Source organism: Odocoileus virginianus, chromosome 10 (assembly GCF_023699985.2).
Source record: "Odocoileus virginianus isolate 20LAN1187 ecotype Illinois chromosome 10, Ovbor_1.2, whole genome shotgun sequence".
Classification (NCBI taxonomy): domain Eukaryota; kingdom Metazoa; phylum Chordata; class Mammalia; order Artiodactyla; family Cervidae; genus Odocoileus; species Odocoileus virginianus.
In genome coordinates, this window is record NC_069683.1 from 22,523,647 (window position 1) to 22,551,218 (window position 27,572).

General features: G+C 46.6%; 1 protein-coding gene across 5 annotated transcripts in view; it reads right to left on the reverse strand.

The window, feature by feature from the left end:
- The window catches only part of LDLRAD3 (low density lipoprotein receptor class A domain containing 3), a 257,881-nt gene that overhangs the window by 169,410 nt on the left and 60,899 nt on the right, over nucleotides 1-27,572 (reverse strand). For 2 of the 5 annotated variants that reach the window (XM_070473176.1, XM_070473175.1), the window contains exon 2: nucleotides 12,620-12,766. In XM_070473176.1, the coding sequence (XP_070329277.1) occupies nucleotides 12,620-12,766 (147 nt within the window). The other 3 variants (XM_070473177.1, XM_070473178.1, XM_070473174.1) reach the window with 3 other exon arrangements.

The window sequence follows — 27,572 nt, forward strand, 5'->3', positions numbered from 1 at the left end:
TCATGTGAGCATGTGTTTTTCGATCACTCTCTTGTGTCTGATTCTTTGCAACCCCATGGACGGAAGCCTGACAGGTTCCTCTGTCTATGGGATTTTTCAGGCAAGAATACCAGAGTGGGTTGCTATTTCCTTTTCCAGGGGATCTTCCCGACCCAGGGATCAAACCCGTGTCTCCTGCATCGGCATGTGGGTTCTTTACTACCGAGCCACCTGAGAAGCCCTCCTGTTATCACAACCACCAAATACGGAGGCAAGAGTAAAACAATAGATCAAATGACCCCAAGGGGATGCAGTGAAAACTCATCCAGCACACAGCACACAGGGGGCTGAGCGCTCAGGCCTGCTCCCGGGGGCCCTGGCCACTGCACACTCTGCCTTGTCAATATGTACCTGGTATGGTACGTGGCTAATGTCCTGGAATTCCAGAATGGAACTTCATTTGGAACAAGAGTGTGTGCAATATACATAATCAAGTTAAGAAGACGCCACTCTGGATGAGGGGTAACTCCAAGCCCACGATGGGTGTCCTTTTAAGCAAAGGGAAGTCTGAACACAGAACACACGTGCACAGGGCAGACACCACAGGAGGCTGGAGGCAGAGACGGGAGTGTTTCATCTACAAGTCAAAGACGCCAACGGTGGCCAGCGATGAAACAAGGAAGGATCTGCCCCTAGAACCTCCAGAGAGAACACAGCCCTGTGGACATCCTGATTCTGGACACTCGGCTTCCAGACCTGGGAGAGAATGCATTTCTGTTCTTTCAAGTCATGGGTTTGTGATATTTTGTTTGAGCAGCCCCAGGCAACTGAAATATCCAGGGAGTTTTGGAGCACTTCTGTATGTCTCCATCTACTGTACAATTGCTGGCTTCTTCGAACAGCAGCCAGGGCCCTTTTAGAAACGCTAGCGTATGGTCAATTCATGTTAAGGTCAAGTGCAGCCTGACAAGCGGGACACTGTCCCTCGGGAGCTGACTGACCAGCTGGGAGTTTACACGGCCACCCCGCCATCTGGAGAGCGCCACCGGAACCGCGCGCAACGCACACGTCCGGATGGGCCGGGGGGCCTGGAAGGATGTGACCTTGACGAGTCCTAGACCTTGGCGGCTGATGGGAGGCGGCGCAGGTTTCAGGCCAACGGAGTGAAGGCAGAGACTTCAGAAGGCTGCTGAAGTGGAAGCAGCAAAATGCCGTCATCAAAATCCACTTAGGTGCTTAATTGTGCGGGACTCGAGCAGAGCTGGGAACACTCTGGAGGGAGGGGGCCAAGTGCAGGGCGGTGTAGACACGGGTTCCCAGCTGAACGCAGGAGAGCTCTGAGCAGTTCCCCTACCTGTGACCCCGTGAGCCTGCCAGGCCCACCTCAGATCCTCGAAGATTTGCTTCCTTCTCTTGTACCGGGGCTTCCGTGTCTGGCTGGCCCCCTGGAGCTCAAAGCTAGAGAGAATTTCATAAGAGCTGATGACTGTGTGTTTAAGACTCTCTGGAGGCGGAGTCTTGAAGGGGTTTCTATGGCTCCTAAGCGAAAGCAGGAAGAGACAGGGTGGGCAGCTCTGCAGGAAAGGGGCAAGGGATGGGCTGGACATTTAGCATGGCAGGGCCAGGAATGTCACTGCAGACGTGGGTTTGAGGATCATGTCACTGGCACTCATGAGGGAATAATGTCCATTAGCACTTACTGAACGCGTTACTGGGGCCCGGAAACCCAGCTCTGAACCTCACGCACGTTAGCTCGTTTAAGAGGGACATTAAGGCCCTGTGGTCAGCCGTGCTGATCTCCACTCCGTTTCTGACTTGGATTACGGCCTGGACACACCGCCTATTAAATGTTTTAACTATCACCCCTGGGTTATTATCCGCATTATGCGGATGAGGAAATTGCTAGAGCGGAAGGTAAGTCGGTGCCCAGAGCCTCAGAGGCCATAAACGGAGGCCAAACACTAATGTGTGTGTGTGTGCGTTCAGTCACGTTCGACTCTTTACGATCCCATGGACTATAGCTGCCAGGCTCCTCTGTCCATGGAATTTCCCAGGCAAGAATACTGAAGTGGGTTGCTATTTCCCCTTCTAAGGGATCTTCCCAATCTAGGGACGGAAACCACATCTCCAGGATCTCCTGCACTGGCAGGCAGATTCTTTACCACTGAGCCATCCAGGAAGCCCTGGCCTCCAAAGACCCTGTTTTTAACCATAGGATTTACGGTCTCACATTTGAGAGGAAAGAAACCAAGTGAAGTGGCGGCCATGCCTGAAACGATCTGAGATGTTTCTAATGAATATGCAAACAAACAGAAATGACTATGTTAGAAAAGGGGCAGTGTTCACACACACAGGTCTTGGATACCTTCTGTACCATGAGAGCTGGAGAGGAATGTAAGTTTTCATTCTGAAGCATTTCAGGGACAGAGAATTAGCCACAACACTCTTCTCTAGACTCCCATTTTCTGAAGATCGAGATCTTCAGAAGGCTTTTGAAATTCAGCATTTAACAATGGCTTGCCAGCTACACGACCTGGAGGAAAAAGGGTTGTCTCAATTGGGCGACAAGGTGGTGTGCCCCAGCAGAAAGAAGAGTGAGGCTCTCAGAGAGGCCAGGCAAGTGGCAGGGGCTGCCACCACATCTACGGGGCTGGCAGGCCCCCAGCAGCCCAAACGGCTTGACTTGTCCCTGGGAAGGATGCGTATTAGATGCCTCGGGCTGCGACAACAGAGTCCTCCACACTGACTGGCTCTGAGCAACGGAAATGTATTCCCTCACATTTCTGGAGGCCAGAAGCCCACAGTCGAGGTGTCAGCAGGGCCACGCTCCCCCCTGAGACTCATGGTGGACTCTCGCCCCGCCTCCTCTTAGCTCTGGGGGCAGCTGTCAATTCTCGGCGTTCCCTCTCTGGCAGCCGCATCACTCCCATCTCTGCCGCTGCTGTCACGTGGCCTTCCTCCGTCATATCCTCTCTGCACGTCTCACGAGGACATCAGTCACATTGTATTAAAAGCCCACCGGAGTCCAGTATGACCTTATCTTAACTAATTACACCCGCATCATCCCAATTTCATATAAGGTCACATTCAGAGGTTCTGGGGGTGAGGACTAGGACACATCTTTGGCAGGAACATAATTGAACCTATAATAGTAAGAGCTTTACTTTCACACTGTTTTAAAAAAAATAGAAGCAGGAAAGTCTGTGAATGTCATCCTGTTACATTTGTAGGACAGCTGTCACTCACTATGGAACACTTTTTTTAAAAACAAGAGACGGGTAGATGGCTGGGTTAGTTTGTGAGGAGTGTCATAACAAAGGACAACAACGTGGTGGCTTCGACAACAGACAACATGTTGTCTCGCAGCTCAGGAGGCCATGAGTTAAATCCTAGTGTCAGGAGGCTGGTTCCTTCTGACGGCTGTGGAGAAGGCTGTTTCAGGCCTCTCTCCTTGGCTTATAAATGGCCACCCTCTCTCTCTGTCTTCCCATCGTCTTCCCTCTTTATGGATCTTGGTATTCAAATTCCACCTTTTTATAAGGGCATATTGGATACGGTCCACTCTAACAACCTCAGTTTGGCCTGATTACCTTTATAAAGGTCTTATCTCCAAATAAGGTCATGTTCTTTTTGCTTCTTCATGCTATTTAAATTTTTTTTAATATATTTTTTCTTGAAAATGTCTGTATAAGTTTTGGCTGCACTGGGTCTTCGTTGCTGCGCAGGGCTTTGTGGGGGCTGCTCTGGTTGCAGTGTGCAGGCTCTTCATTGCGGTGGCTCCTCTTGTTGAGGAGTCTGGGCTCGAGGCATCTTCAGTAGTCGTGGCTCGAGGGCTCCAGAGGGTGGGTGCCGAAGTTGTGGTGCGGAGGTGTAGCTGCTCCACCTCATGTGGGATCTTAGCTCCCTGATCAGGTATCAGATTGGCGTCCCCTGTACTGGAGGCAGACTCTTAAACACTGGACCACCAGGGAAGTCCCTTTTTAATACATTTTTTAATTGAAGTATAGTTGATGTACAGTATTAGGTTACAGGTGTACAATATGGTGATTCACAATTTCTAAAGGTTATACTGCATTTCTAGTTATTAGAACATATTGGTGATATCCCACGTGTTGTGTAATATATCCTTGTAGCTTATTTTATACCTAATCATTTGTGCCCTTATATTGTACCCTTAATCCCCTACCCTTCTATTACCATTCCCCACCCCCACCCCCAGAGAAGGAAATGGCAATCCACTCCAGTGTTCTTGCCTGGAGAATCCTGTGGACAGAGGAGCCTGGTGGGCTGCTGTCTATGGGGTCGCACAGAGTCGGACACGACTAAAGCGACTTAGCATGCAAGCGTGCATTGGAGAAAGAAATGGCAACCCACTCCAGCATTCCTGCATGGAGAATCCCAGGGACAGAGGAGGCTGGTGGGCTGCCGTCTATGGGGTCGCACAGAGTCAGACACGACTGAAGTGACTTAGCAGCAGCAGCAGCCCCACCCCACTGGTAACCACGAGCTTATTCTGTAAGTGTGCTTCTTCTCTGTTATATTCACTAGTTTGTTGTATTTTTTAGATTCCACATATTAGTGATATCACAGAGTATTTCTCTCTCTCTTAGTTCACATAGCATAATGACCTCCAAGTCCATCCATGTTGCTGAAAATGGCAAAATTTGGCTCTTTTATATGGCCAGGTCACATTCTGAGGTACTGAGGTTATAGGTCTTCAACATGTGAATTTGATGGTGGGGATGGGGACACAACTGAACCCACAACAGTGTTGTCCAGCTTTGCTCTTTACACAGCTGAAGGGAGGACTAGTTCCCACTATAGTTGCATCTCCCCAGTCACTGTCGGGCTACCTCCCAGGTCACAGCGTGTCACCTGTCACCACCCCCTCCTCTAAGAAAAGACAGAGCAGCCTGAGAGATGAACAAGCAAGCTGTACCCATCCCATGGACACTGCCTGACTCCCGGGACACTCTACATGCCAGCCAAGCAGGAGGGGCCTTGGTAAAACAGCTGAAGTACTGCTAAAGTTTGGCAAGGAGAATGACTCAGAATCCAGGTTTTTTCTCCTCATCTCTGCTTGCCCTGGAGCACCAGGTTTAATAGAAAACATTATATGTGGCACCACCTAGAGTCAGATTGTGAGAAAGACCTGAAAAGAAAAGGAAGAGTTTCTGACTGGGCTTTCTTCCCCTTTGATATTTCTTAATGATCATTATTTCAAACTTGCCCTCTCAACCCTTTCTCCTAGATTTCTGCCATCACACCCGACTAAATAAAAGTCATGCTCAAGAAACAGGTGGGAACACTACAAGCAAAGAAAACTCAAATTCCATTTTTGGACCTACTTTTCTAAATCTTTGCATTTGGAGTTTCATTAAAATTTTATCATTTGACAAGATTCTTGAATTTATCCCCATCCCCATCCCTGCCAACACACACACACACAAACACACACACACACATGGCCTGAGATTTTAAAAGTCTGTACATACCTGAAAGATAGTGATCGATACAATTTTTCAAAAAAGAAAATGAATGACCTTGTGACAGGGATCTCAGGATCTCTCCCCTACTTGGTTAGAACAGAGAAATGTCAGCTGCAATCCAACACAAAGCTGGCAGGAGATTTGAAGGCTCTGATTTCAAGTCACATGTATGTTCTCGAAATTCGGATTTCTGCTTTATTATTATGGCAAGGGGCAGTAATAAAGTACAGTTTCTTCTTTCAGAGATTCACAGACTAATTGCCATTTTAGAAATCATTTACAAGCATATCTTGCCTCATTGCATTTCATTTTATTGCCCCTTGCAGATACTGAGTTTTGTTTTTTTTTCTCTCTCTCTCACAAATTGAAGGTTTGTGGCAACCCCGTGTCAAACCATTTTCCCAACCATGTTGGTTTACTTTGCGTCTCTCTGTCACGTTAGGGGTAACATTTTCATTATTATTGTGTTTACTATGTTGATCTGTTATCAGTGATCCTTGATGTTACCACTGTCACTGTTCTGGGGCTCCATGAACCATGCCCAGGTAAGATGGCGAACTTAACTGATAAATGTCATGTGTGTTCTGACTGTTCCACAGACCAACTGGCCTTTCCCTCATCTCTCTCCCTCTCCCTCGCCCTCAGGCTCCCTATTCCCTGAAACACAGTATTAAAATTAGGTTAAACAGTAACCTTATAATGACCTCTAAGTGTTCAAGTGAAAGGGAGAGTCACAAATCTCTCGCTTTAAACAAAAACCTAGAAATGATGATTATACTCGGTGAGGAAGGAATGCCAAAAGACCAAAAGCTAGGCCTCTAGTGCCGAACAATTAGCCAAACTGTGGAAAAGTTCTTGAAGGAAATTAAAAGTGCTGCTCCAGTGAACACACGAATAAATAAAAAAGCAAAACGGCTTTATTGCTGATATGCAGAAAGTTGTAGCGATCTGGACAGAAAACCCAACCAACCACAACAGTTCCTTAAGCCAAAGCCCAATCCAGAGTCCAATCCTAACTCTCCTCAATTCCATGAAGGCTGAGAGAGGTGAGGAAGCTGCGGAAGAAAAGTCTGAAGCCAAGAGCGGCCAGATCATGAGGTTTAAGGAAAGAAGCTCTCTCCATAACAAAAGTGCAAGGTGAAACAGTAAGTACTGATGTAGAAGCTCCAATAAGTTTTCCAGAAGATCCAGTTCAGATAATGAATAAAGGTGACTATAAAATTTCAGTGTAGAGAAAACAACCATTTATGAGACGAGGTCATCTTGGACTTTCATAGCTGCAGAGGAGAAGTCAATGCTTGGCTTCAAAGCTTCATGGACAGGTTAACTCTCTTGTTAGGGGGCTAAAGAGCTGATGACTTTAGGTTTACCATTTACCATTAAAAATTCTAGGGCCCTTAAGAATAATGTTAAATCTACTCTATCTGTGCTCTATCGATGAAATGACAAAGCCTGGATGACAGCACATTTGTTGACAACACTGTTTACTAAATATTTTAAAACAACTGTTGAGACCTACTGCTCAGAAATAAAGATTCCTTTCAAAACGTTACTGTTCACTGACAACACACGTGGTGAGTCAAGACCTCTGATGGAGATGAACAGTGAGATTAATGTTGTTTTCATGCCTGCTAACATCCATTCTGCAGCCCACGGATCAAGGAGTCATTTTGACTTTCGAGTCTTGTTCTTTAAGAAATACATTTCATAAGGCTAAAACTTCCAAAGACAGTGATTCTTCTGATAGATCCGGAAAAAGTAAATTGAAAAACTTCTGGAAGGATTCACCTGTCTAGATTCCATTAAGAGTATTCGTGATTCATGGGAAAAGGTCAAAATATCAACATTAACAGGAGTTTGGAAGAAGTTGATTACAACTCTTATGGATGACCTTGAGGGTTCAAGAATTCAGCGGAGGAAGTAAATGCATATGTGGTGGAAACATCAAGAGATCTAGAAATTAGAAGCGGAGCCTGAAGATGTGACTGAACTGCTGCAATCTTATGATAAAACTGTAATGGGTGAGGAGTCCCTTCTTCTGGATGAGCAAAGAAAGTGGTCTCTTGAGATGGAATCTACTCCTGGTGAAGATGCTGTGAAGGTTGTTGAATGATGAAAAAGGACTTAGGACATTACATAAACTTAGTTGATAAGAAGCAGCAGTAGGGTTTGATAGAATTGACTCCACTTTTTAAAAAAAGTTCTGTACATAAAGTGCTAGCAACAGCATTGCCACTACAGAGAAACTGTTCATGAAAGAGCCAATCAATGCAGCAAACGTCACTGTTTCTTATTTTAGGAAATTGCCACAACCATCCCAACCTGCAGCAACCACACCCTGATCAGTCAGCAGCCATCAACACCAAGGGAAGATGCTTCACCAGCAAAAAGATTACAACTTGCTGAAGGCTAAGACGATGGTTAGTAGTTCAAAGCAATTCTAATTTTTTAATTAAAATATGTACATTATTTTTGGACTTAATTCTATTGCATGCTTAATATACCACGGCTGCAGTTGCTGTTCAATTGCTTAGTAGTGTTCGACTCTTTGCAACCCTATAGACTGTAGCCCACCAGGCTCCTCTTTCCATGGGATTTTCCTGGCAAGAATACTAGCGTCTGTTTCTATTTCTTCCTCCAGGAGATCTTCCTGACCCAGGGATCGAACCTGTGTCTCTCGAGTCTCCCGCACTGCAGGTGGTTTCCTTACCACTGAGCCACTGGGGAAGCCTACAGTATAGTAAAAACACAACTTTCATATGCACTGGGAAACCGAAAAACGTGTGTGACTCACTTTACTGAGATGGTCTAGAAGTGAAACCACACCATCTGCAAGGTAGGACTGTCTACAGGAAAACATTATTGATGTTTCTTAAGTTTCTTGAGAAGTAGATCAGTAGTGATAACATACAGTACAATCCTGTTCAGCAGAATAACACGGATTCATGTACAAAAGACTGAATGAACCCACTGGTGGTCTCTGATGGAGAAAGGTTACAACGACTTACTCTTGGGAACAGCCATCAAGTTCTGCATCATCTCTCCATGGCTCAGTCTGCTCAACTGGAGATAACAACAGTGTGTTTCTCATCAGGCTTCTGACAATCCATGTTACTATAATGTAAAGTGCCTGGATAGTGCAGCCCAGAGGAAGCTCAAGTAATGGCATGCCATTGCTCTTGTCATAATCAGGGCTTTCATGGAACTTTTATGTTTTTTAAAAACATATTCTTATTCTTCTATTCCAAGGAAAAGTAATCTGGATAAAACAATCATTTAGGGTATTCCACTAAGAACAGAGATACACTCAGACTATCCCCAAATGAGCTTCCACTCTCAAAACTCTTTAGGTGGAAAATTCAATGACTCAACCTAGTTGGAAATTTATTCTAGCCCATTAATATTTCACAAGGTCAGAAATACAACTAGTAAACAGGGGAATGGGAAAACAATCAACCACTTTAGATAATTTTAAAAAATGAAATATGTAACTGTTTTCAACTATATTAAACAAACCAGAAAAACTATTTTTTTAAAGAAGATTTCCCAATGCTGCCAAGACTAAAATAAAGCCAGAAGTCACACATGTTGCCAGTGGGAGAATAAGCTGGTGCAAACCGTTAGCAGAACAAGTGGGCAGTCTGATCAAGAGTTAGAAAAACCTCCTGTCCTTTCACCTAATCATTGCATTTCTGAGAATCAAGCTGAAGAAAATTTCTCAAAATAGGGGGAAAGTCATATAAACCCTCATTTCACAACCATGAACATTATCCCTAGGTGAAAAACTGCAAACAATGTGAATGCCAAATAATAGGTAAATAAACTATATTATACCAAATGAATGGTCTGTTTAAGCATTAAAAGTGATAGAGAAATACACTGTAAAAACATAGAGAAATGTTAAAATGTTACTTGGGAAAAAAATCAAAATATAAAATTGTATACCTCTGGTGATTACAACTGAGAAAAGCCTAAATGCAAACTTGTAAGATGCTAATAGTGATCTATGAAAGAGGACAGACTCTATGTGGGATGCTGTTTTTCTCCTTTCCCATTGCCCCAATTTTTATTATTACCTTTAAATTAAAAAGTTTCTTCCTGTCTCACGAAAATCTTTTTTCCGCCGTGGACACAGCATTAACTGCTCTCTGCCTTGTAACCCTCCAGCACACACTTCTCCAGGCCCTTCTCTCACCGTTTGCAAAGGGCAAGGCTACCCCCTGATGAAGTGTATTCTCTTCTAAATGCCAAAGCTATTTCACAGGGCATTAGAGGAGATCCCTTCTCCCAAGTGAGAACACCAGCGGCCCTCACTCTCCTCCCTGTTAAGTACCAGGTTGTTCCAAAGAATCAGAGAACGAACCCTGTAACTTCTAAGCAAGACACAGAAGAAGGTGGCATGGATTCTAAATCGACCACCCCTAGGGAGCCCCTGAAAGGATGGATCAAATGGTACCTACCCTGGAGACCTCGGCCCAGGCCATCCGGGCTCTGGCTGAAACCATTCTGTATTTCTGTCCTCCGGGTATGGATAAGTTCCTTAATGGACCCTAAACAGTTTGATCAGCAGAAGTAAGAAAGCAAAAAAGACTTAAACATCCAACAATAGGGAAATTATTAGATTACAGAGCATCTACTGGATGGAAGGGTAGGTAACCTATAAAACAACAATTACAGGTGCTACATGTGTGGGAATATGTCAAAAGGTCTCTAAAGTAAAGTGTAGGAAAAGCCAGCTACTCAATCACATGCCCCATGACAACAACCACACCTTGTGCAGACTCACCAGCAACACTCAAAGTTTACAAGTCACTGACTATATCCAGGCACTGGGCTGTGTGCTTCACAGCCATTAAAAAGTAACAACAATGCCACTTAGAAGGCTGATTACTCTCATTTTGAGAGGAAGGAATTGAGGTAGCACAAGGATTAAGGAATTCTCATTTAATCCTCCCAGTGACTAAGTTTCAGACCATTCTGGTAGCTTTCCTAAAATCACACAGCATGGTGGGGAGAGGGTTGGGGAGGAGGGGTGGGGTTTGGACAAAGTCCTTCTCTAGGTCTCACACCCTCAAGTCCTGGACTGGAAGGGAATACACAAGGAATCTGAACTGCAAGGAGAATTTGTCTTAGAAAAAGGACTTCTTTTCCTTCCCTCTGTTGTCTAAACGTTCCAGCGGTCTTCTGTTTTTATACTTTCAAGAGGGGCAATGGAGGAAAGGTTTTGTGAATGCCTGTGTTTATGTGAATGGTTTTTTAAATTATGTTTTGATCAAAAGACTAAATAAATGCCAATAAAGTCTCTACTGCACTTGGGGGTGAAGGGTAGGAAACAAGGATAAAAAAAAATAATGGAGAATAGCCAAGGCGAGCCTGTTCCAAACCAAACCAAACCAAACCTCGCCAAGCAGCTGCCCACACCATCTTTTCTTAAATTTCTCTTTTCACCAGCTCTTCCCATTTATGCATGAATTCTGAAATCATGGCACTGGACTGGCAGAGGACACAGAATGTCACAGAGAACATTAAGATCACACAGCTGCAACTGACAAAGCTGGGAATCAAACTTAGGTCTCAACTCTTGATCCTGCATCCTGTCACAAACTTGTCCTGCTCTGAATATTCCTAGTTCAGCTAAACACAATCTGTATTTATGGGAGATCAAATACACACTGTATTCCAAAAACAATCATTCACATTCAGAATGTTTAATAATGCTCAAAACTGGACAGATTATAGGGTTCACACATACTGTCTCATTTGAAACTCAAATTACAAACATTCAACTTCCAGCAATTTCAAAGCCAGACTAGAAACAGAAAAAGCTGAAACAGACATCATACTTTTTTTTAAAATAACTCTGTAAAAATAAAAATGCATTATGTAGAGTGGTCTATTCAGAAGAAATCACATGCAACAAACGAGATGAAATACCTCTCACAAAAAAAACATACTCTCCAGCCATCCCCTCCCAAATTCCTCTGAAGAGTGGGGGGAGGCGTCGGGGACCCAGGGAGACCTCTGAGGGGCCAGTCTCGGATGGGGCACGTCAGGAGGGAGAGGGAGCCTGGCCCCGGAGGGGGCCTTAAACCCAGTGCTCCTTCCTGTACGTCAACAGGCTGAGCCTCAAATCCTGGTAACAGCTATGTGAAAAGTTCAGATAATCATCATCTCCTCATTTCCTCAGCTGGCTTCCAGAAAGACAGCAGATTCAGAGCCAGAACACAGAGTTCTCCTGTGCAAGAGGCCCTGTGGCCCGATGCCCGAAGCCCAGGAAACAGCCAAGAGCCAATACCCAGCTGTGTGGTCCCCGGGCACCGGACAAGCCGGGGCCTCCTCACTGGCCCCGGCGTGCGTCCTGTCAGCCAGCGTGCCACGGCCCAGCTCACTCTGCAGCACCCAGCTTTGGCAACGAAGAGAAATAAGGCTCTAAGGCCAGGGAGAAGGACCCTACCACTCCTGGGGGCCCCTCAGCTCACACCCCCGGGGCCTTCTTTCTCGGAGATGAGCACCGACCCAAATCTCACGCAGATTTGGGGTACAAAATGGGGAAGAGGCTAAAGAAAGGAGACGGGTGTGGGGGACAAGAAAAGCCCCCAATCCTGGTGGTGCCCATCTGAAGATGCTGCCCCAGGAGTCGGCAGAGAAAAGGGCATCTGGAAGCAGATCACCATAAAGTCAGTGCCAACTCCATGGAGGATGCCTGAGGTGATGCTACAGGGGATCTAATCATCAAGAATGCTGCACAATGTGGAAGACGTGCAAGGTGGTTGCTAGCCTGGGCCCCGGGCTCAGGCAGCCCTGGGTTCAAATCCAGGTAGGCTGCTTGCTGGTGAGGAGACACCAGAGCTACTCACCCTCTGGGAATCTCAGCATCCCACGTATGAAGGGAAGGCAGCGAGAGGACCCCAGGGTAGGGGTGAGGAGAGTCTGGTGAAAGGGTCCCCTGTTCCCCCAAAGCTGTGGCTCCCAAGACCCCTGCTTCTTCACTGACCGCACTGCTCTGAGAGCGAGTTACAGGTGGAGCAGGCAGGACAGCCAGCCAGAGGCCCGAGCCCTGCAACTGGCAGACACAGACGGGGGGGAGCTCCCCACTGACACCCCAGGACAGCCCCCTGCCCGCACCCCCAGCAGAGGGGAGGCCCACTCACGGCACTCCTTCTCGTCACTCTTGTCGAAGCAGTCGGGGAGCCCGTCGCACTGCCAGGCACCGGGGATGCACCGCCCGTTGCTGCACATGAAGTTGCCTGGAATGTTGCACTCGTTGGTGAAGTTGTTCCCGGGGAGCAGCTGGCTCTCTGTGGGAGGAAAGGGACAGGGCGGTGAAACGGTGTGGCCAAGGTGCCAAGGACCCGGGCCCCCACAGCTCTTCCTCCACACGGGCGGTGTATGTGACACTTCCGGTGGCTGACGTTGCCTCTCTGGGCTTCAGTTTCCTCATCTGTGAAATGGACAGACATATAATCTGCACCAGCCCCAGTGATTCCACGAGGCCTACATGAGGAAAGCCCTTCACTGGTGCTAAGCACACAACAGACGCTCACAGACTTCTTGTTTTGTCGACGACTGGTCATAAAATGCAAACTTTTTTTCTGGTCATTGGCAGTGCCTAAAAAGAAAGTTTTCCAAGATAGAAGTGAACGAGGGACTCTCAGCACCTCCAACAATGGAAACTGCAGGCTCCTTCCAGGTCTCAGACTCTGCAGCCCAATGATCACAGAATCCTTGAACTCGGGCCAAGTCAGCAGGAATACTGGGAGATAATTTCACTATAGGAAACAGGAGCCCCAGCCCACAAAATCGACCTGCATGGGGTCACACAGGGAGGAAAGGCCAGGCTGAAACTTGAGTGAAGGCCTTCTAGCCCCATAAGAGTACCAACTCCCTGGAAGGCTTGCCAAGAGTTCCCAGAGATTTAGCACCAAGCCTCAACGTTGAGACTCAACTCCACTGAACACAGTCATAGAATAGCAAGCCCCTCATCCCACAGTGCCAACCCTTGGGCTGGAAAGCAAACAGGGAAAGTCAAGGAGAGCTGAATTCATCCACCAATGGACCTTGTGGGCCAAGTGTCAAGGGAGGCAGGATCTGATCAATCGGACCCATCGGAGCCACTGTGATCAAAGGCTGGAAGATCATGAGCCACTGGAAATAAAACAGTCTTAGGGGAAAAGGAGTTTAAAAAAAAAAAAAAGACCAGTCCTTGCAGGACTCCCTCCTGAATCTACAATAGGTATTTATTGAAACTTTATGACCATATTCATCCACTAGGTAGGTTCTAAAGATGCAGAGATGAAAGACAGGCTCCATCCTCCAGGCTGGAAAGGCACAAGGGTATACTAACAATTTTAGTGCCCTGTACTAAGAGGAAGTCCAGACTCTTGTGGAGTGGCAGGAAGAGAGAGGGCCCACGAGGCTCTTCCACAGGCTCTCATGCCAGCCCCCGGACAGCACACCTTCTTTCATGACACCATCCTTTACCTGATTTATACCTGGAATACCCTTCGACCCATGGGGTCTCCCAGGAAATCCCAACACACCTGTTAGCAAACAACTTCTTCGTTACTCTACCTCGGAAGTGTTCCCTGACTTCCCCCAGGCAGTCACCCTGTTGTGTGGCTATGGTACTACTGGGGTGATACTAAAAACACTTGACAACTGGGACAAGTGGGCAGCAAATTGGAAAAGACACAGCCGTAGGCAAGGGGTTCCACATCCACCCAGGTGCCGTGGATAGTCCTCAGGGACTACCTGCTCCACTACACTGAATTAACAATGTACATGAACATCCTACTGAAAATGCACATTTGTAATTCAATGAAGAATTCTAGAAGAGCAGCTATAGGGAGGGGCCTCATCCTGCCTTAAGAGCCTGCACCGGGCTCCTAAAAACCTTCCTTGTCCCCTCCTCACTCAGTCACCCGAAATGAGGGCCAGTCACCAAGTCCTGCACGCTAGTCTCCACTGCCTTAGCCACGATGCCAGCCCAAACCACCACACCCTCTCACCAGGACCCCTGCCACAAGTGACCGCTGCCTCCCCTCAAGCCCATCTCTGTGGCCTGGCCAGAGGGACCTTTTCAAAGAGCAAATCGACTGTTATACTTCTCGACTTTCAAAAGCCGTTGAAGGGTTTCTTCAATGTTCTTAAGATAAAATCAAAATTCAAGGCATTAGAGAAAGGTCACAGGATAGAGGCAGCATTTGCAGGGTCTGCTGACAGACACAAATGTCTTTCTTTAAGGACCCCTCACGCCTACAGAAGGATGGCAGAGATCAGAGGAAGAAGGCTCAGCCCAGGGCACAGACGGTATAGAATGAAAAGCCACACAGCTTTGATAGTCTAGAATTGAAATGTACTATGCCCCCTCTTTCCCCAGTTCTACACCCAAACCAGATATCATTAATCATGGGGTTCTGTCCACTGGGCCCACCCTCCATATCAGAATCCCTTTCAAGACTGGGCTTGAGGAAGCCACCACCAACCCTGAGATGGTCGTGAAACCAGCTGCCCATCTCCCGACAGAGGCACGAGATGCCGGAGTGGGGCTCCTAGGAGACAAGCCTAGAAGGACAGCCAGGTGCTGGATCCCCTCCAGAGACTTGATGAGTAACCCTGAAGACCTACGCATCCAGCTGTTTCCTAATAACTGCTCTGGGCTCCCCCCGCCTCCCCCCAAAACACACCCCTGCAAGCAGGGAACTCTTTGGGGCTCAGAACGTAGCTGCCATTCGGTTTTATTTGGAAATCACTTACACTTCCTAGTGCAGAACTAGCTGCTTGAAGGCAAGCCCCTTGGAAGAGTCACTGGGACTGTGAAATCTTGTTCTGATAAGCAGATTTCCAGGGCCAGAAAAACTGGCCAGATTAGATTTCAAAGTGCTTGCCCTGAGGATCCAAAGCCTGGAGGCACCAGGACTTGATAAACCTGAGGGCGGAATGCAGACTAAATACCACGTAGGTTATACACAGGTGGTCTTGCAGACATGGGGCTCCCAGAGCTTTACTGGCAGGACCTCGGATCTCCGGGCCCGGTGTGTGAGAATGCCAGGGAGCCATTCTTGTGCGCGTCCCATCACGCGTGCAAGGGATGCAGAGCCTCGTGCTTTAGAAGTGACAATATCAACAAACACAAAAGGAAAAGGAGAAGCCAAGGCCGAGAGAGGTTGAATCATGCTGACTCTTGTCTTCAAAAATCTTCCTCAAACCAGTTATGGTTGCCAGAGGGGAGGATGCGGGAAAGGGATAGTTAGGGAGTTTGGGATGGATAGGTCCACACTGCTCTATTTAAAATGAAAAACCAACAAGGCCCTTACAGGGAACTCTGGTCATTGTTATGTGGCAGCCTGGATGGGAGGGGAGTTCGGGGGAGAGTGGATACATGTAGATGTATGGCTGAGCCTCTTTGCTGCTCACCTGAAACTATCACAACATTGTTAACTGGTTATGTTGTTGTTTGGTTGCAAAGTCATGTCCGACTCTTTTGCAGCCCCAGGGACTGTATAGTTTGCCAGGATCCTCTGTCTATGGGATTTCCCAGGCAAGAAAACTGGAGTGGATTGCCATTTCTTTCTCCAGGTTAATCTGCCATACCCCATCACAAAATAAAAAGTTAAAAAAAAAAATCTTCCTCAAACCCATCCAATGTCCCTCACTAAACTGGCACCGTCCAATCCAAGCCGCTGAGACCCGGGGTCTGCTTTACACCAGTGGTTCTCAACAGGGGGCACTTTTGCTCCCCAAGGGACAGAGGGCAGTGTCTGGGGATGTTGTTGGTTGTGACTTCTCTTGAGTAGAGGCCAGGAATGCACCCCCGTAATACACAGGGCAGCCCCTCACAACAGAGAACCACCTGGCCTGGAATGGCAAAAGAGTGCCGACTTGAGAAATCCTGGCTTAAACCAACCTTTCACTTCTCACTCCCCCCCACCCCAGGTCTTTCTCCTCACAGCAGCTGAAGACGTTAAACACTGCTGATGGCTCTTCTGTGCCCTTGTAATAAATCTAAAACTCTTGCCAGGGTTTATAAAACCTTGTGCCCATCCCACCTGCCCAACCCCACCTCTACAACCTCATTCCAACCATCTCCTCCAACACAAAAGTCCTATTCATACTGTCCATTGACCCTGATTCTTCCACACAGCCTGCATCTGATCTGGTACTATGGGCTGAATGTGTGCCCCCAGAATTTACATGCTGAGGTCTCAAGCCCTGTATCTCAGAATGTGACTGTGTTGGGAGGCAGGGACTTTAAAGGGGTGATTAAGTTAAAATGCTGGGAAAGACTGAAGGCAAAAGGAGAAGGGGGCGGCAGAGGATGAGATGGTTAGATAACATCACTGACGCAACAGACATGAATTTGAGTAACTCTGGGAGACAGTGGATGAAGAGGAGCCTGGGGTGCAGCAGTCCATGGGGTCACAGAATCAGACACGACTTAGCGATGGAACAACAACAAAGTTAAAATGAGGCCGTTTGCGTGGGCCCTAATCCCATCGGTCTGGTGACCTTAAAAAAGAGATGAGGACACAGACGCACACAGGGAGGGTCATGTGAAAACTCTGGAAGGAGACAGCTGTCTACAAGCCAAGGAGATAAACCTCAAAAGAAACCAACGCTGCACACTTTGATCTCAGACTTCTGGACTCCAGAGTCATGAGTAAAGAAATGTCTGGTGTTGAAGCTGCTCACCAGGTTTCCTTGTCACGGCAGCCCTGGCAAACAGCTACACCTGGCTAATCTCATTTATCCTCCACTTTGTATCACTGACTCTGAGATTCCGTCACCAACACCCCATCTAAAGCTGGTCCCCCTGTTTCCCACTCTGGCAGTGTCCTCTGTTTTCCTTCATCCCAATGTGTGCTCACCAATGAATCTGTCCTATCTCCCCACCAGACTCCTCAACCCCAAAGGGCACTGATTTGTTTTGCTCTGAGTCCTGGGCATCTGATGTTTAGTAGGTTATCAACAACTATCTGTGGTTATTCTCAGAAGAAAACCAAATGTCTAGTTACTAATTTATCCCCCATCCCTCACACTGTAACTTGGAAAGTTCCATCTACCCCCTGCCTCGTCCCCCAAGAAGGTGAGCGGGATCTGCACATACATAAAAATAAGGGACATGGGGGTGTCTGGATGAGTACAAGTAAATTACTACCCTGCCAGCTTTAAAAGAGGTTAGAAATCTTTTGAGCCCGACAGCAGGACTTTCTAGTGGCTGAAATATTTATCCCATCTCTGTGTCTTGGGACACATTTAGAATCCAAAAGAGACAAGCATTAGCACGAAGTTGGCTAGCTGGGGTTTCTCCTTCTCCTTTTTCTTTTTTCATTAAGCTGAAAAATGAAAAAGAGTTGCCCATTTTCACTGCAGCAGCACATCACTTACTTAAAATAACTACACCATCTGCACCAAGAACAACAACAAAAAAAACACACCCAAGTCCTCCCCCATTGGGCAAAAGGAAAGAAGAAGCTGCTGCTGCAGTTTCTTCCAAAATTTCTGGCACCCACAAATTTTTATTTGATGAGGGGGCGCTGCAAAAACTCAAGACAGCTGCTGCATTCTGTGCCTTCTGGAACAGGCAGTGAGCAATGCTGACTTTTTCAGCGGAGAAACGGGAATTTGCTTGTACCAGTTGGAGCCCTCCACATGCTCCTCCCTCCCTCCGTTGATCTTCTCCCTCTAAGGTCACCCCTTATGTGATGTCATACAGACTTGGCATCTGCAAACTATCAACAGGCGCTGTTTTCAGATTTCTGTCCAATCACCTTCGCTTTTAGCCTTTGCTTCCTGACCATCCGGTCTGCAGGCTCCGTGAAGAACAAAACAAGACATACACACGCATATGTACAGACACACACAGATCTCAACTAGACCTTCCCCTAAAACCTCCCTGGAGAATGAACACACCTCTTCCCATTCCCTGGTGCCAACACACATCATGTTATGAGGCCACTGAAGACAACCATCTGCTTTCCCTTTGACTTGCTCCTTCAAATACACATGAACATCTCATGCACAGGCACATGTGAAGAAGCAAGTGAGCGGGTCCACCATGATCAGTTTCTCAACAGCCCTGAAAAATCCCTGCAGGTCCTTTCGAGTCCAGACCACTCCTCGCGGTGGCCCTGGTGTCAGATGGAACCAGACACATCTGCCTTGAGCACTTCCCAGAGCCATTTGGTTCTCCATCAAACCAACTGCTTCCCACTAGAGCTGTCTGGGGAGCAGCCTAGCTGTCAGCAGGGTGGGAGGAACCACGCATGGACATCTGAGCCTGGCGTGAGGATGGGCCTCTGCCTCTGAGTGCAGAAGCTGGACCAGGTCTCCAGCTGTGTCAAGACTGCCTAGCAACCTGCCCGCCCTGAGAGCTCATTCTAAGCACCCCAATCTCTGCATATCCAGCTGTTCAAGGAAGATACAGCCCAAGGACATAGGGAAGAAGTTATAAAATGACTCATGGATTCGGCCCAGGGATGATATCCCTGGCATTCACAGATCTCATTTTTACACGGATTTCATGGGGCTTCCCTTGTGGCTCAGACTCCAGTGAATCTGCCTGCAATGCAGGACACCTGGGTTTGATCCTTGGGTTGGGAAGATCCCCTGAAGAAGGGAATGGCAACCTATTCCAGTGCTCTTGCCTGGAGAATCCCAAGGAGAGAGGAGCCTGGGAGGCTACAGTCCATGGAACTGCAAAGAGTCGGACACAACTGAGCAACTAACACTTTCACTTTCATATTTACACACACAGCATATTATATTTACACTGACCCTGAAGGAAGATGGGGTGTAAATTTCCCACAGGAATGATTTACGGATGGAGTGAGTCACCTGGACAGTGAGCAAGCCAAGCCGTCCACCCAGCATCTGCGCTTCACTCCACGCTCCCATTTGCCTCTCTCGTGCAATGCAGAGCAGCAGCCACTACAAACTGACAAACCCTTTGTTTCCTTCTTAAAATGAGTGAGCAGAGAAAGCCAATGGCTAGTATTAATGAGGCAGGCAAAGAGAAAAGCGAAGAGGTCTAAGTAAAGGACAGCTCTTCACCAGGAAATAGCTTTATAAATTATTTTCATACTGTATTTATAGCCTCATTAAGGGCCCGAAGCTGTTACTTACATTTTTTAGTTATGCTTCATTGCGTTTCATGAGGAAAATTATATCCCAGCGGCATTAACACTGTGGGGATTTGCAGAGCTGGCAGGATGCGGCCCTTGTGAGGTCCAAGGTCCACGACTCAGGGGCTGGGGTATGCTGTTCCTCGGGTGGGGTTGATTCTCAAAGGTGAGTTCTGAGCCCCCTGCCCATCCTGGTCCCCAACCCTCGTATGCTCCCTTTAGCAGTCCTTAAGAAGTTGATTATTGACTTCTCACTCCGGAAAATCTAACATCTACTGACATTAGCACCTGGCAGAAGTCTAACATCTGTTCTCTTTCTCGGTCTTCACAGTAGTCCTCTGAAATAGGCCCCACACCCATTTTGCAAACCAGAAAACAGAGTGAAGACAAAACATAGCACAGGAATCTGCCAACGTTTTAGGTCAGACTGTAAATATTTTAGGCTGTGCCGCACAGAAGGCCAAATTAAAGACATTACACCAGGACTTATAGAGGAGGAGAGAAAACAATATTTTACACAACTTTTAGTGATGAAATTCAAAATACTGACATAACAATCAAGAGCAATTTTCTGTAGTACAAGTCTACTAGTGAAGAGAACAGAATTCTTCTGGGGGGGGGGCAGGTAAGGGGCAGAGGTCTGAGGTTCAAAGTTGGTATCCCCTATCATTAAAAGCTACTGCAAATGTTTAATTTTTCTCAACCACTTTAAAAGGGTAAAAACCATTCTGAATTCAGGCACGGTGGTGGACTGGCTTTGGCCCCTGGGCCATAGTTCGCATACTTCTAAGCAAGAAAGTAGGTCCGCCTAAAATACCAAAATGGAAGATGCACTCAATCCAAAGGGCCTTCCTCTCTATGTCATCACACCTGCCACACTCTAAAACAATTCCTTCGGTCTAGTGGCTGCCCTCACCACCACTACAAAGGCAGGGATCTCTGCTGCTCTATGTCCCCGCAAGTGCCAGGCACCCAGCAGAAATGCAGGAAATGCTTGTTGACTGCATGAGGCGATGACGCCTAAGGACACTTCCAGTTCTGACACGCTCAGGTTCTGTGAATTTATCTAAACCCTACCTGAATCTATTTATGTGTGCTCAGTCGTGTCCAACTCTTTGCAACACCATGGACTGCAGTCTGCCAGGTTTCTCTGTCCATGGAATTTTCCAGGCAAAAATACTGGAGCAGGTTGCCATTTCCTACTCCAAGGGATCTTCCCGACCCAAGGATCAAAGCCGTGTCTCTTGTGTCTTCTGCATTGGCAGGCAGATTCTTAACCACTGCACCACTTGGGAAACCCAAATCTATTTATACTTCTGTGCAAAAAGCAAGGGGTAATGAGATTGGTTCTGTAAAACACTCCTGAGCTCCCATGAGGGAAGGAAGAGAAACAAAGAACTTTTCTGGATGAACTTCTATACGCACTTGTTCTTTTTTCACACACGCCGGGTCCTCACCAGGGGTGACCTGCATGGCAGGCCCGGGTGAGAACCTAGCCCCACATGCCTTCTGTCTTTTCAGCTTCAATCGATGACAGCAGCAGGAAGTAAAAATCAGGCAGTGAAGATAAACTGAAGGACAGGAGAGGGGACAACTTTATAACCAATCCATCAGGCTTGAAGATAAGCCAGGCTTCAGAGAGGACCAATCAATCCTGCACTTCAGCACCTCTCAGAAACAGCCAAAGGGTCAAGAAGAAGGGAATTCATCTCCAACTCCAAGGTCAGCACAGTCCCATCTGCCCCGGGACAGGTGCCACCATGCCGACAGTCCTTAGAAACCATTGTGCAGCCTGGACTCTGCTCTGCATAGACATACCCAAGGCAAGCATGGGAAAGTCCCAAAGCAAACCAAGAAATAAGGTCAGAAAAGCAAAGAGCTTCATTTAGGCCCCAAAGCACACCCTGATGAGCACAGGTAAGGAAGGATTTCTAAAAGAAGAGTCAAAAAAGCACAAGTCATTAAAAGTGATAAATATGACTGCATTAAAGTGGAAAACAGCTGGTCATTAAAAGATGCTATAAATGGAGTTAAAAGATAAGCAACTAATTGGAAATGGTATCTGCCATGTATATAACCCACAAAGATCCATATTCAGGATTTTCTTATAAGATTATATATGGAAAGAGACCACCCAACAGAAAACTGGTCTGAGCGTAGAAATGAACAGTTATGTTCCCAGATGAGAAAACTCAAATAGCTGCTTCAGACAAACTCAACCTCACTTGTCATCAGAGCATGATAAACGAAACAAAGGAGTTCTCTTTCACACTCACCAGACTTGCAAAGATTTGAAGTCTGATATTCTCACGTGGCACAATGATGGGTTACATACAACGTGAACTCCCAGCTACAGGTGTGGAGTAATGCAGGAGAGCCATTTAGCAATGCCCAGTGAGGCCGAAGGTGTACCAAGGCTTTAACCCAGCTGATCCTCTTCTGGTACCTACTCCAGGCCTGGGGCAAGCATGCACAAGATAAGCAACAGAACCTTCATGGTGGCACTGTCGTAATAAAAACTGCCAGACACACCGAAGTCATCAAAACGAGAACGGATGGAGAATCCAGTCCATTCAAAGCTATGGACTAATTGCCCAGGGCTGGAATTGAATGAACTGGGGTGGTGCACATCACCATGGGTCAATCTGAGAAACCTGATGCTTAATGAAAAACCAAGCAGCAGAATATACCTTGAAGTCTATGCTACTTCATCGAAGAACATGCTACTCTAACAGATACATCCAGATCTGAAGGTATTTTTGAAAATGTGCAGGAAAGGAAGATATCAGATTCAGGACAGTGGTTACCCTCTGTCGAATGGGGTCAGAGGGCACCCAATGAACTTCAACTGTAACATTTCTTTCTTTCAAGCAGTCTGAAGCAAGCACAACAAAATATCAGAGTTTAAGGGAGCTGGGGGGAAAGCACACAGGCTTTCTTTGTGTTATTCTTGGTCATTTTCCCATCCTTTAAAATATGTTTCATTAATAAAATTTATTATAAAGAACAAATACTATGCTAATATTTGAGAAAAGTCTATGAAAGACACATGGAACTGTTTATCACTAGTGTTCTAGCATCAAAAACCTCATCAACTATAAAAGGAAGAGAGATAAAAGGGGACAAGTGCTCACACGGAGGAAAAAAATGCAAGGACATCCATCTGAGAGATTTGGTCTATTACGAACTCTTTTCATTTTCTGAAAGGCAGCAACAGTTGCAGAGCAGAAGTGGATTGTAGGGGAAAAAAATAAACACTTCTCACAAGACAGATTTACCCATCCAACTTACTAAGGCATGACATTCCAAAAATAAAAATAACAAGGGCCAGCCAGGTCAGATATTTTATAAATACTAACTCCCTGAGATGTCAGGGTGGGGAAAAGCCACAGGAAAGGTTGCTTTCTCAGAATAGTCCATGCCATCTGCCTCCTTACTCCACCCCACCCCCCAACATGGGGCTGCAGAAGGCTGAGCAAGTGTGGGCTAAGCTGCGGCAGCCAAGGCTTTGATTTGGTGTGCCCCATCACCATTGCCAAATGCCTGATTCTCTTACCACTGTTAACTAGCCGTGTGACTTCAGACAGGTAAGTTACCCTCTCTGAGCTGGAATTTTCCACTCGTGAAACTGGGGTGACCCTACCTCCCTATCAGGGTTGCTGCGGGATTAGCGTAGTCGCCAAATCATGTCCGACTCTTTGCGAGTCCATGGATTGTAGCCCACCGGGATCCTCTGTCCGTGGCATTTCCCAGGCGAAAATACTGGAGTCGGTTGCCATTTCATTCTCCTGGGGATCTTCCCGACCCGTGGATCGAACCCAAGTCTTCTGCATTGCAGGCGGATTCTTTACCACTGAGCCACCTGGGAAGGGATATAATACATACAAACACACACACACATACATATAATACATTCTATATATACATATATATAACAGAGAGATAAATATAATAGCTTAGGCGGCATACACTGGGAGTTCACTAACAGTTCTAGTTCATGACTCCTTCCTTCCCTCCACCATCTCCCTGCCTCTCCTCCTAGGACAGGTAGCATAGTGGTAACTCAGACAAGGCTGAGCCCCTTTCTCCCTCTGCCTCCCTAGAAAGGGCACACAGACTGGGCACGTGGAGCTGGTTGGCTGGCTGAGACCAGTGGTCACTTAGGTCCAGAAAAGTAGACTTTGAAGATAGTCAGTAGGTTTTAAGAATCACAAGGTGACGCTGTGTATTCTAACACACGACAGTCTCAGTTCCACTATTGCTAGGAAATAATTAACCCTCCACTGATCATTCCTAAGGCTCTTTAGCAGCAGCCAAACTATATTCACGAGCCAACCCTTCCAAACCACGTGGTTATGAAGCAGGTCACAGGTGAAAGGCACATGGGATTTCACCGTTGGAATCTGGGGGTGAAGCTCCATCTCTTGGGGTCTCAGGTACCCCAGATGTAAAATAAAGTAGTAACAGATGACGTCCAAGTTCCCTTCTAGCTCTTGACCGCTCATTCTTGCTTCCATGGACACACCCTCAGTCCCAGAGGCAGGCAAACATTTGCCATCTGCCCACCCTAGATACATTCTCTAGCATTTAAAAATAATACCTGGGGTTTACACAGAGCTCCTCAGCTGAAGGACTAAAAACATTCCTGCAAGGCAGATACTGAAGGCAGTTCCTCCTTTTCAAACACAAAGAGACTAAGACTCAGAGGTCAGCCAGCTTCTCGAAGGGCAGGGCTGGAACTGGCCAGAGAACTCAGGTTCCAGCCCCTGAGGGAGACTTAACTCTTGCCACTACATATTAGGACTCCGACCTCCTGCATCATCCCCCATGGAGATGGTTGATTCCACCTCCCCTGCCCCAGGAGAAAATAATCTTTAAAGAGTCACAAACCAGACCTGCCCTCCCCCATTCCCTATGGAGTCAAGGACTCCCTAGTTCCCTGCAATCATCCACAATTTTCCATCACATCTCAGCAAATGAATGACTGTCTGGCTTATCACTTCCGATTAGGAGAGGAACTCTGCCAGGGAAATCAAAAATGCCAGCCTGTTACCGCCAAGCAAGGGGGGAATACATATTAACTGGTGCGTCTTTTTAAATTTTCTTAAGCAGCTTAATCCATTAAACCCATCCGTCCTGCTTCTACAATCTGCTCGCGTGAGCACCTCCCTCCGTGCTCGGCACGCCGACAGGCCCTCCATCAGGAGAAATTAGCTGACTTCTTGAGCAAATGATGTTTGTACATCCAGCAAGTGCCAGAATTAAGCAGTATTTACGGCTGGAGTCCCGCTTCAGTCCGCGTGTCTGAATGAGCACTGATTTCAGAGGGAGCCACTCATCTTTGCAAGAGATTTGTCGGATTTGGTAACAACAAGGGGCTGAAACCTTGCAGGCGAACCTGTTTGGATTCTCCACGTTGTGAAGGGTAGTTTATGATGGCCCAGAAAACATGGCGAATTAAAACTGAAAGAGGGATCCATCCCAGAGCTGGTTTCTTTCAGGTCAGCCCTAAAGCCCACAAACTCTAAATTCTAATTCCACTCCTCCTAAGCTCAGGGGGATGGCTTAAGTCCTCTGTGCCTCAGTTTCCTCATCTATAAAATGAAGATGGACCAAACATGAGCTCGATAAGCTCCTGGGGGTGATCAAAGAGCTGTTTTGTCCCTCGTGGTATTGGATTCATATATAGTCCCGGATTTGAAAACATTTCAATTCTCATTGTTTACCATTTGGACCAGTAAACTTCTTACAGAAAAAGAAGATACATATACTAAAAATTCAGTGAAAGCTTCCAGCATTTTCAGATATTTTATGACAGCACGCAGATTGGGGCCATAGATTAGCCAGAGTTCATTTGTTAAAGGTATTATTATCCACTATTCAAGAATGACTATTATATAAAGACTAGATGTAATGTAGGCAGAGACTGTCATTACACAAGACATATCATTATAATGTAATTACATGATTAATAATTAGTGGAAAGGTGATCTCAAGTGCAAAAGAATCCACCTTAAACTGAAGAAGATAGAATCCTATGAGGTGAGATGAGAGATTGAGAGACGGGAGCTGCTCATTAACCAACTATTTTTTGATCACCTGAAGAGGCCCTACCACATGGCTCTGGTTCAGGTTCTCCCAGCACCCTGGTAACAGGTGCAGCCCAGCACCAAGTCACTGGAAAGAAGTCAAAGGCTTGCTGAACACAGAGACCAGATCAACCTTTCAACAGGTTCAGCCCCTACAGTCTGCATGATCTTCACCCTCGGACACCCCCCAGTTCCTGCCCGCTTTGCTTTCCTGGATCTATTTTCACAAAGTCCCCAGGGGCCTCCCATGCCTCCCAACTGATGAATCCAAGAGCTATTTATTCATTTATTTTACTGAAGAATAGTTGATTTACAATGCTGTGTTGGTTTCTGACGTACAGCAAAGAGATTCAGTGTGAGTATGTATATATGTTCTTTTTCATATTCTTTTCCATTATGGTTTATGGATATTGAATATAGTTACCCGTGCCATACAGTAAGACCTCGTTGCTTATCCATTCTATATATGCCAGTACGCATCTGCTAGTTTCATCCTCCCAGTTCAACCCTTCCCTGCCCCTCTTCCCCTTTGCAAACCACAAATCTCTTCTTTATGTCTGTGAGTCTGTTTTGGTTCAAAGATAAGTTCATTTGCGTCATATTTTAGATTCCACATGTAAGTGATGTAGTATAGTATCTGTCTTTTTCTTTCTGATAATTATCTTAGTATGATGATCTCTAGGTATGTCCATGTTGCGGCAAATGGCATTATTTCACTCTTTTTTATGGATGAGTACTATTCCATTGTACATCTGTTGATGGATACTTAGGTTGCTTCCTTGTCTTGGCTATTGAAAATAATGCTGCTATGAACATAAGCATTCATGCAGTCTTTCAAATTATAGTTTTATCCAGATATGTCCCCCAGGAGTGGGATTATTGGATCATATGGCAACTCTATTTTTGGTTTGTGGAGGAACCTCCATACTGTTCTCCATAGTGACTACATCAATTTACATTCCCACCAACAGTGTAGGAGGCTTCCCTTTTTTTCCCACACTCTCTCCAGCATTTGTTATCCAAAAGTTACTTTCAGTCTTTATCTGGCACACAACTAGGCTGCAGTGGATAAACTGGATGACTCCCTCCTCCCGAAATTCCATTCCCTCGGCCTCGCTGACATGATGTTCTCCCGTTCCCCCATCTTCCCCACGCTCCTGGTTCTCTGATCGCTCCTCCTCCATCTCCTTGGAGGCTTCTCTCACTCCACCCACCCCTCTTTCGCCTCCAGAGTTGTGTCTCCCGTTGCGTGAGTGACAGTCATCTTCCCTGGATACTGTCTTGTCTGCCACTAGGGTCAACTTCCAGCTCAGCCCTCTTCCCTTCGACTCCATCCTTCACTCACAATTGCGCACTTCCACCCACTACTGCTCAAGACACCCTGTCCCGGGCACCAACTCAGCATGCTCTGAACAGAACTCTAAAGTTTTCTTCTAAACCTGCCCCTGGCTGTATCACTGAGTATATCAGTTGGTAGAACGGCCAACCATCCCTCCCGCTTTACTTCCACCCATGTCAATCAACCAGTGTAAAACACTTTTCACTTCCATCTTTCCTCATCATTCCTACCACTCACAACCCTAGTTCGAATACTCTCTGCCTTTATGGCTTTGCATTAACAGCTTACTCGCTGGCTTTCCAAGATCCAGCCTTGACCTCTAAAAGGCATCCTTCACGTAGCTGTAGAGCGAACCTGATCGCACCCCTCACTGTCATTCCATAGAGGGTAAGGCCACGGCCCTGGGGTCAGCACAGGAGAGGTGCGTGTCCTGGCCAGCCCACCTCTCCTGCAGCCCCTAACTTGCAGGTTACTTTACAAGCTCCCCCATCAGAAACTTTCAATATAACTGACGCAAATGTCTTTCTCTTCCCTTATCACAATAGCCACTGTT